Source organism: Boleophthalmus pectinirostris, unplaced genomic scaffold, assembly GCF_026225935.1.
Source record: "Boleophthalmus pectinirostris isolate CB_2022bp ecotype Guang Dong unplaced genomic scaffold, ASM2622593v1 HiC_scaffold_7, whole genome shotgun sequence".
NCBI lineage: Eukaryota > Metazoa > Chordata > Actinopteri > Gobiiformes > Gobiidae > Boleophthalmus > Boleophthalmus pectinirostris.
The window spans coordinates 42,127,871-42,138,082 of record NW_026571473.1 but is presented as its reverse complement, the minus strand read 5'-3'; the positions used below and the strand labels follow the sequence as shown (position 1 = coordinate 42,138,082).

The 10,212-nt window shown below is 48.2% G+C and overlaps 1 protein-coding gene across 1 annotated transcript; it reads left to right on the top strand.

Moving 5' to 3' along the window:
• The first annotated feature begins 8,004 nt into the window (after nt 1-8,004).
• Nucleotides 8,005-10,140, top strand: gpx7 (glutathione peroxidase 7). The gene is made up of 3 exons (XM_020930850.2): nt 8,005-8,221; nt 9,281-9,542; nt 9,641-10,140. The coding sequence occupies exons 1-3, from the start codon at nt 8,087-8,089 to the stop codon at nt 9,802-9,804; spliced, it is 561 nt and encodes a 186-aa protein (XP_020786509.1). The 5' UTR covers nt 8,005-8,086; the 3' UTR covers nt 9,805-10,140.
• Nucleotides 10,141-10,212: the final 72 nt, after the last annotated feature.

The window sequence follows — 10,212 nt, the reverse complement described above, 5'->3', positions numbered from 1 at the left end:
CGCCGCGGTGCATTCTGGGAAGAACACGGGTGACGTCATAGAGGGGGCGTGGTCATGAGGGTGCGTTCAAAGACCACGCAGAGTCCGTGATGCGTTCACGGAACAAACCTACAGCGCGTGCGCTGGTGAAGTAAAGGGAGGTGCACTATTTATAAAAATAAAACTATTATATTATATTATTTTTTTACAGATGTCAAATTTATATAATATATAAATTTTTCATCTATATGAATATCATACACACACAGACACATATATACATATACACATAACACGCCCACTGTGACGTAACACGCCCACTGTGACGTAACACGCCCACTGTGACGTTACACGCCCACTGTGACGTTACACGCCCACTGTGACGTACACGCCCACTGTGACGTACACGCCCACTGTGACGTACACGTCCACTGTGACATGACAAAACAATAATAAATACAAATGTATTAAAAATATTCCTACTTAAATCAAACATTGTTTTTTCACGTGTGGTTCAACAGAATTATTAGAAAAAAACTAAATACTGAAACTGTTCTGGACAAAAATGATGGTTCTTTTAACTTAATATTTTGTTACAAACTTTTGAGACAAACTCTAAAAACAAATGATGTGTGTAACTGTCAGTGAAACTTCTGCTCTGGACAACTGGGATTTTGATCCACGAGAACAAACTGTTCTAGTCTCAGGTTTGAAGGTTCCTTCTCCAGACGCATGTTTCAGCTCCAGAACAGAACAGAAGAACAGTCCAGAACAGAAGAACACTCCAGAACAGAAGAACCCTCCAGAACAGAAGAACAGTCCAGAACAGAAGAACACTCCAGAACAGAAGAACCCTCCAGAACAGAAGAACCCTCCAGAACAGAAGAACCCTCCAGAACAGAAGAACCCTCCAGAACAGTCCAGTGTTTTGTTCTTAGTCGTTCTCGTGTGTTTTTTCGTGTGTTTTGGGTCATTTTCCTGTTGAAGACTCGTGACCTACGACTGAGATCAAACTTTCTGACACGAGGCGACACATTTTGTTCCAAAACACTTTGATAGTTTTGAGATTCTATTGTATTTTTCACAGATTCAAGACGCCCTGAGCCTGACGCAGCAGAACAGCCCCAGAACCAAACCAAACCTCCTCCGTGCTTCACAGTAGAGACAGTGTTCTTTTCTTGGTCTGCTTCATGTTTGCGTCTGTGAACATAGAGCTGATGTGTCTTGCCAAAGAGCTTCAGTTTTGTCTCATCTGTCCAAAGAACATTCTCCCAGAAGTTTTGTGGTTGGTCCATCTGCATCGTGACAAACTCCAGTGTCACTTTCTGATGATGTTCTCTCAGCAGTGGTGTCCTCACATGAAGTCACTTTGGCTCAAACACTGATGGACGGTGTGATCTGACACTGATGTTCCTCGTCCTTCAACTTCACGTTTCATTTGTTTGGAGGTTGTTCTGGGTCTTTGGTTCCGTTCGTATGATCCGTCTCTTCAGTTTGTCGTCAGTTTTCCTCTTGCGGTCGCGTCCAGGGAGGTTGTCTTCAGTCCTGTGGAGCTTAAACTTCTGAAGAACATGTGGAAGTGTAATCACAGGAACATCACGCTGCTTGGAGATGGTCTTATTGTCTTTATCTTGAACCTGCTCGTCTCTCATGTTCTTTCTGGTCTCTGTGTGACACAGTTGTCTTCTTCTCTTTCTCTGGTCCATGTTCAGTGTTGTGTCCATCTTGTTTCCAAACACAATGACACATGTGGCCCTTTAAACAGACACACTGACTGAGACTGACGAGTGTGAAGAACCTGTGATGAAGATCAGAGACACACTGAACTTTAACATGTCCATGTTGTCCAACTGTTTACAGTCTCTTCTAGAGGAACATCATGTTTGTCCAGGACACTTTCATTAGTTTGTTTTTTTTAAATAATTCAGTTGAACAACAAATCAACAACAGTGTCTGATTTTTTTATTGGTTATTTTTCAGGACATTTTTATTTATTATTGTTTTTCTCAGTTTCAAGTTATTTCAGTGAAAATTGTTGATTTTTCTTTCATTACCAGAGAAAACCAACTGTTTTGAACATATCTGTATGTTATACATGTTATTTATGTTATTGTAACCGAGGGTCTTGAGTGCATAGAAGATGGAGGCCAATATGAAGAAGATTACACCGTCTCATCAACACACGGTACAGTACAACTTTTCAGAACCACCTGAGCTCACTTCCGTTTTCACACTAAAAGTCAGGAGTGAGACAGGAAATAGAAATGTCGCTTACATACCTCCCCCCCCAAAGAAAAACAAACGTCCTCGTTTGACACAATGTATATTAAACAAAAAAAACAAAAACAAAAAACAAAGTAACACAAGTAGCCACAAACAAGCACCAATAGGAAACATGGCAAAAGCCATCAAATGTCTCACAGAACATAACATACACAAAGGGAGGCGAATAGTGAGATGAACCAAAACATAAATAAAACACTGTCAGGTGAGAAAATCAGTGAATCGGGCAGGTGGCCTCACAGTCCTGCCCACACGTGACACCACCAGAGGCTGGCCGTCCACATCAGACACACCCTGACACCCACCAGGAGAATCCCCCGTAGGTAATTCCCCCAGAGGCTCAGGCACACTATGGGGCAAGCCAGGGTGGGAATCAAAGGAGCGTCTGGGAAGGAGACCTAAAGTATAAGGTTTGAGCCTGTCAAAATGAACCACTAGCTCCGGCCCATCATCAACCAGGAGATCCCGAATGCGGTATGTCAGCCCCGTGGCACCCAAAGAGTCCACAGCACTAATGACCTTAAAGGGACCCCTCCAGTGGGCAGCCAGTTTCATCCTGTCCTCTCTGGGGTTATGCAGCCACACCAAATCCCCTGCAGAGTATGGCTTGTGCCGGGCATTAGAGTCATGATACAATTTCTGATTCTCGTGAGCCACAGTAGCACTCTGCCTAGTGTTAGCAAAGGCCACTTCCAACTTCCCCACCAGAGAAGAAACAAAATCGGCATGAGATAAAGGTAAGTCACTATCAGTAAGTGTTGGCAACAACATGTTAACAGGTACCCGGGCCTCACGACCATGTATGAGAAAATACGGAGTGTAACCTGTGCATGTATGAACGGAAGTGTTGTAAGCAAAAGCCACATGTCTCAAATAATCATCCCATTCACCACCACAGGACAGTAGTGACTTTGCCAGCTGGTCAATGAGAGTGCGATTAAAACGCTCCACCATACCATCAGATTTCGGATTATATGGAGCAGTCCGCGTTTTCTTAATGTTCAGAAGTACACACAACCTTTGTACAATGTCAGCCTCAAACTGTCTGCCCTGATCACTATGCACAATCTCCGGTTGCCATGTAAAAGCACATAATCATCAAACAGACCCCCGAGCAACAGTCTGGGCAGTCTGATTGGGTAATGCATACAGATTAACAAACTTGGAAAAATAATCCTCCACAACCAACACATATCTGTTCCCCCTAGAAGTCAGTGGAAGTTCTAAAATGTCCATAGCGACCCTCTGAAAAGGGCGCACAGTTCGTAACCCCCCATAGGAGCCCGATGTTTCGGGACGGGGGCCTTACGGGTCTGACAGGGGACACATTGTTCACACCACATACGAATGTCCTTGAGCATGGAGGGCCAATAACATAATGCTCGAGCTCGCTCCCACACCCTTTCAGCAGAAAAATGTGCAGAAACCGGGCTACCATGTAGCTGATGCAGTACCTCAGGCACCAGAGCATTAGGCACCAGTACCTGACGTTGTGCCCCGCCCACAGGAGAGGAGTAGACAGTCCGGTAGAGAAGACCATTCACCACTGAAAGTCTGGGGAACTCCGACCACAACTTCCGAAGCCCCCGAGAACAGCCACGTAACTGCCCCCAAGGTGGACGGGAACCCCCAGCCTCGATCCAGTCTAACACAATACCAATATCCGGATCATCTCGCTGTTGTATGGCAAGAAATTCACAGTCATTTATAAGTGCCTGGAAGGTCTGCTCCCTAGTGTCAGGAGCCATGGGCCGAGGAACTGCACTGTAGGGACTGTCACTAGAAGGGACAGGGGGTGCTGGTGAAAAATCAACCACGTTAACCAGTGCAGCAGCACCCTCAGTCGTCCTGTCAGGTCGCCGCGAGAGGGCATCCGCATTAGTGTGACGGTGGCCTTCCTTGTGCTGTATAGTCCAGTTGAAAAGATTCAGTTCCAATATCCACCTGGCTCTCTTTCCAGATGGATCCTTGTCAATAGACATGCCCCGGACCCCTAAAAGAGGCTTATGGTCAGTTATAATAGTGAAAGATGCAGACCCAATATAATGTCTAAACTGACGCACTGCCCATACAACAGCCCATAGTTCTTTATCAAACGTAGCCCAGCGTTTCTGAGCATTCGATAGTGACTGGCTTGCATACACAACTACTCTTTCCAGCCCATCCTTATTTTGTGCCAAAACTGCCCCAACAGCCTCCATAGAGGCATCTGTATACACTTTAAAAGGAATAGTGAAATCAGGCATGGTAACTACAGGGGCAGACGAAAGTACAGATTTGAAATGGCAAAAAGCAGCATTACAGTCACTAGTCCATACAAAAGGGACATCTTTACATGTGAGATTATGAAGTGGGGCAGCATAGCGGGCAAAGTCTTTAATAAAACGTCTATAATAGGAACACAGGCCCAAGAAGGCTCTCACCTCAGTTGGCGACTGTGGTGTGGGCCATGACTTGACTTTGTCTGTGTTCCTGGGATCTGGCTGCAGGCCACGGCCGGAAACAACATGGCCTAGGAAAACCACATGATCCCGGGCCAGGTGGCACTTCTGCGAGTTGAGTTTGAGCCCAGCAGCCTGAATACGGGAAAACACCTCACGTAGGCTGGCAATGTGGTCCTCAAATGTAGGACTGAAAATCAGTACATCGTCCAAGTACACCATACACACCTGCCATGGGAGCCCGCGCAGAACCAGTTCCATCATACGCTGAAACGTCGCAGGTGAGTTGGTGAGGCCCATGGGCATAGACCTCCACTGGTACAGGCCCCTTCCCGTGGTAAAAGCCGTTTTCTGTCTGTCCTCCTCAGCCACTTCGATCTGCCAGTAGCCATTCGAAAAATCCAGTGTACTGAACCAGCAAGACCCAGACAGAGCATCCAGCGTGTCGTCTACCCGGGGCAGGGGATGGCAGTCTTTCACTGTGACACTGTTTAAACGCCTATAGTCAATACAAAACCTCCATTCACCATTCTTCTTCTTCACCAGGACCACTGGTGAGGCCCAGGGGCTGCAGCTCTCCTCAATCACTCCATCTGCTAACAAAGCTGCCACCTGTCTGTCAATCTCCTCCCTCTTCTCTGGAGAAGTGCGGTAGGGCCGCTGTCTCAAGGGAGGGTGATCACCCGTATTAATGCTATGTTTGACTAAGGTGCATTTACCAGTCACTGCCTTTGATGTACTGAATATGTCCCCATATTCTGCCAGTAGGGTTTTTAGCTGCCTGACTTGGGCTGAACTGGCGGGAGAGTCAGTTAGTGACACCGGGGGAATCTCGCTGTCTGCTGCAGAAGGGACAGACCCCTTACTTGATGTAGGAAATGCCAACAGGTCCTCCCTGCCCACAGAGAAGAACTCCCCAAGGTGTGTGCCCTCCCTTATAACAAGATTTTCATTGGAGGGGTTCAGAAGTCTGGCTGTTGTCATACCATTTTTAACAGAGGTGAGAGTGTGGGCAACAACACACTCACTTCTACCTTGGGGATTAGGCTCCAGGTAACCCGTAAAATCAGGGAGTAGCTCTGCAGGCCCCGAGGTGGCAACCTTGACAGGCACTAACATTTCGCTCAGTGGGGGCAGTGTTATAGTGGCAGAAAGGGACACATTACAGCACACTGGGATTAAGTCTGTATTATTTAGCAAAACTATCTCCATGCCCCATAGCTGCAGCTTACCACGAGAGAAATCTAACAGTGCGTGTTGTGCTGTTAGAAAGTCCAGGCCTAGGAGTGCTGTCTGGGTGGATTTTCGTAGAACATGGAAAACATGCTGCATTGACTGATTGCCAAGACGTAAGGTGACTGTAACTGTACCTAATGTGTCCAATAACTGACCATTTACAGCACGAGCAGCTACGAGATCTGCACACAAAGGCCGCTGGCGCAGAGCAGGGACTGACTGACGAAAATCTGCATTAATAAATGATACTGTAGACCCAGAGTCAACTAAGATATCAAGCTCAGTACCTTCAATAGTTCCCCGCACATACGAGGAGCGCTGCCCGTTAGTCGGCAGCTGGGCAGTAGCGTGATTGGGAAAAGGCTGAAATACTTCCTCCTCCAAGGGCCACACAGGTGTTGTAGCTGGGGTCTGGCCCACGACCACAGCTACATCTCGTTTCCCTGCTGGTGGGCAGAGTTCTCTCGGGCCGGGGAGAGAAACCTCACCCCCCGTCGTTGCGTTGAGTCGTCGTAGAAGATGCCTCTGGATGGTTTCGGACTCTGTCCCCCTGGAGAGCTAGGGCAGTTGTTGTAAGGTGATGGTGAGCATCGATCAGGCCTTGGATACCTGTCCAAATGACGCTCTCGCCAGCTGGGATCAGGTGAACGTCCTCTTGGCTCGATCCAGGAACGCAGGGATTGGCAGCCCCCCACAATGGCACTGACATTGCCCAGTTATGGGAGCCTTCTCGACCGCGATATTTAAGTTTTTCATTCTCATCAGACAGCCTTCTAAGGTCCATTCTCATCTCTTTCATATCTTTAGCTAACCGGTCCACGGTGCGCTGCCAACCAGCCCCTTCAGAGATGGACTGCACCAGAGCAGTGGTGGTAGGTTTATTGGTACCAGTGTCCGCCAGAGGGTATGTATAGTCACTCCTGAGCGTCTCACGGGCCATATCACAGCGTCCTGCAATCACCAGAGCCTCCTCCAGATCGGTGGCTCCCTGTTCTTGACATTTTGCTCGGAGACAGGGGTCAAGTCCAGCTAAGAATCTGCGAAACATCTCTTCTCTTTGAGCTGCTGCACCATAGTCAGGAAATGCCTCTTTCACTAACTTCCCTAGATCAGCGGCATAAACATCCAGGCTTTCACCATGGGCTCGACGGCGCGCCGCAAGGTTTGCTCTGAAACATTCCAGGAAATGTCTTTGTCTAAAGGCGTCCTGTAGTCGCTCTTTCACAGCAGCATAATCTGCCTGTACAGCAGCTGGCAGGTGTCCCACAACACAAAAGCGGCTTTGGTGAGTCGTGTTGGGAGAATTCTGGCCAGTTCATAATCATAGTCCCGCCAGTGCCGCCACCAGCGCCTCACGGCCACTTCATACTGGCGCCACCAACAGGAGAAGCTCTCACTGTCAGCTCCGGAGAAAAGTGGCGGGAGTTCCATTTTTACATGACTGCTACAGAATCTCTGAGCTTTGGAGTCCAAGGGGTCTTCGTCAAATTTCCACATCGTGGCTGCTTACGAACACGAAGGAGCTCGGAGTTCCTCTCGCTCTACAATGTACTGAACAGCTAAGCTAAGCGCCAGTTAGCAATGTGGCTAACAGAAGCTCGCTGCGCCTGTAACCGGTCGGCCTCTCGTAGTCTGAATAAACCGATGGGCTTGTGCACTGGAGAAATCCCACCGCTGCCACCAGTGTAACCGAGGGTCTTGAGTGCATAGAAGATGGACGCCAATATGAAGAAGATTACTTTATTTTTCTCCGCAGCTCCGTCTCATCAACACACGGTACAGTACAACTTTTCAGAACCGCCTGAGCTCACTTCCGTTTTCACACTAAAAGTCAGGAGTGAGACAGGAAATAGAAATGTCGCTTACATTATACATGTTATATCTGTTATTTATGTTTTATGTTTGACTCTGGGTCTGATTTAAAAAAAACACTGTGCGCCAATCCTCCTCGTGCTCCTGGGGGTTTAACTGCGCACGAGCGTCTGCACACGTGTGACTTTACGTGAATTGAAGTCTCTTTTATTGTGAAAGCGCCTCTTCCGGTCCGCCCTGCTCCGGGCTTTTACTGTGGAGGCTCCTGCAGCGCAGTCCCGGGTCAGGAGCCGGTTATTGATTCATGATCAGTTTTTCATCGATATTTGGGGAAGATGCTGGTGCGCGCTCTCGTGGCTGTGCTCGCGCTGGTGTTCGTGCGCGCTCACGCCAAACAGCGGGACTTTTATTCTTTTAAAGTGGTCAACAGCCGCGGGAAGCTCGTGTCGCTGGAGAAGTACCGAGGATCCGTGAGTTTCACCCGAGTTATGCTCGTCTCTCCCCGGGCTCGCGCTCCGGGCTCGCGCTCCGGACACGCGCCTCGTTTCGGTTATTTGAAGGGACAATGTCAGTCACGTGTTTTCTGACTCTTTCGGCTCTCGGTGCGACTCTCAGTGCGGCTCTCGGTGCGGCTCTCAGGCTGCGCGGGGAATCACCTGAACTTTGTGAAACTTTGTAAAGCGCGTGCAGAGGCGCGTGCGTCTGTCGCGTGCTCCTCTTTGCTGTGCACGTGTATTGCACGTCCATCATTTACCCTTATGCGCGTGCCCGTGCGCCGGTGCTCGCGGAGTGGAGGGAGGTGTGTACGTGGCAGCGGGTCCCACGGTGTTGATCACGTGACGCGTCTTTCATTCACAATATGACCACGAAGGAAACGTAAAAGTGCGTAAAAGAGACTGCGCGCGCTCGCGCCCTCTCTGCGCGTGCACGGATGAGTCTGACACAAACTTCTGCATAATAAAAAAAAAAAAAAAAACACGTTCAAATTCCTTTCAACGCCGCGCCTCGTTTCTCTCGTCACGCGACGTCATGTGACGCTCTTCTGACGTACGGATGGACAATGATGACGTCACGCCCAGACGCAAACAGCTGTGCGTTTTTTACTAAACTGAATAAACAAATATTTTACGACCATTAAAACAAGAATGAATCAGAAAGATCCGCGTGTCTCATTTAGACCCCAAACAGAATTTAAACTGTTTTTATCTTTTCCACTTTTCTCAACTCAATCAATCTGTAAATATAAACAACAACAACAACGTTTATAAAACTGAAAACCAACGAACAGTTTGTGAAAAAAAGTAAAAAACATGTTGAAAATGTCACAAAGTAGAGTTTTGTTTTAGAGACACCCACACTGTGACATCACGCTGTGACATCACGCTGTGACATCACACTGGTGATGGAAGGTGATGTCACCTTTCATTTCTCTCCTCTTCCTCCTCTAACTCTCTCCCTCTCTTCTTCTTCTTCTTCTTCTTCTTCTTCTTCTTGTGTCTTTTCTTCTTCTTCTTCTTGTGTCTCTTCAGATTTCTCTGGCGGTGAACGTGGCGTCCGAGTGCGGTTACACGGACGATCATTACCGCGAGCTGCAGCGTCTTCAGCGAGACTTTGGCCCCGCCCACTTCAACGTTTTGGCGTTTCCATGTAACCAGTTTGGCCAACAGGAACCGGGAAGTGACCGCGAGATCGACTCCTTCGCCAGGACCACGTACGGCGCCTCCTTCCCAATCTTCAGCAAGATCGCCGTGACGGGCACCGGCGCCAACAACGTCTACAAGTACCTCACAGGTCAGACCAGGTTTAGACCAGGTTTAGACCAGGTTTAGACCTGGGTCAGACCGGGTTTATTCCTGGTTTAATCCTGGTTTAATCCTGGTTTCTTGCAGAGTCCTCGGGGAAGGAGCCGGACTGGAACTTCTGGAAGTTCCTGGTGGACTCTGGGGGGTCGGTGGTGGGAGCCTGGGGCCCTGAGACGTCGGTCCAAGAACTTCGACCCAAGATCCAGGAGATGGTCCGAAACGTGATCCTCAGGAAGAGAGTCGAGCTGTAGACCCAAAACACCCAAAAGACCCAAAAGACCCCAAAAAGACCCAAAGGACCCCAAAAAGATCCTAAAATGGTCAAAAAAGACCCAGGAAGATGAGGATCTCACCCAAACCAAGTCCAGCCAAACCACAACCCAAATAATACTGATCCTGACCTGATCTGAACCTGGATTAGATCTGGTTTGGTCCTGGTTTGGTCCTGGTTTGGTCCTGTAGTATTTCATTTGCAGTATTTTTTTTTACTTTATTTTTTACTTTTTGCAGTTTTTCCGTTTCAGTATTTTGAACCTTTCTGTTTCTTTGTGATGATTTTGAGAAATAAACTGAGACCAAACGCCTCATGAAGTGTTTCAGTGTTTAAGGTTTAAGGACAGGAGCGCACCTGACGCACGGGAGCGCACCTGACGCACGGG

Coding starts and splice junctions, on each gene's coding strand:
- gpx7 (XM_020930850.2), top strand. CDS start 8,087: ATGCTGGTGCGCGCTCTCGTGGCTGTGCTCGCGCTGGTGTTCGTGCGC. Junction 8,222..9,280: donor TGGAGAAGTACCGAGGATCC/GTGAGTTTCACC, acceptor GTGTCTCTTCAG/ATTTCTCTGGCGGTGAACGT. Junction 9,543..9,640: donor CGTCTACAAGTACCTCACAG/GTCAGACCAGGT, acceptor GGTTTCTTGCAG/AGTCCTCGGGGAAGGAGCCG.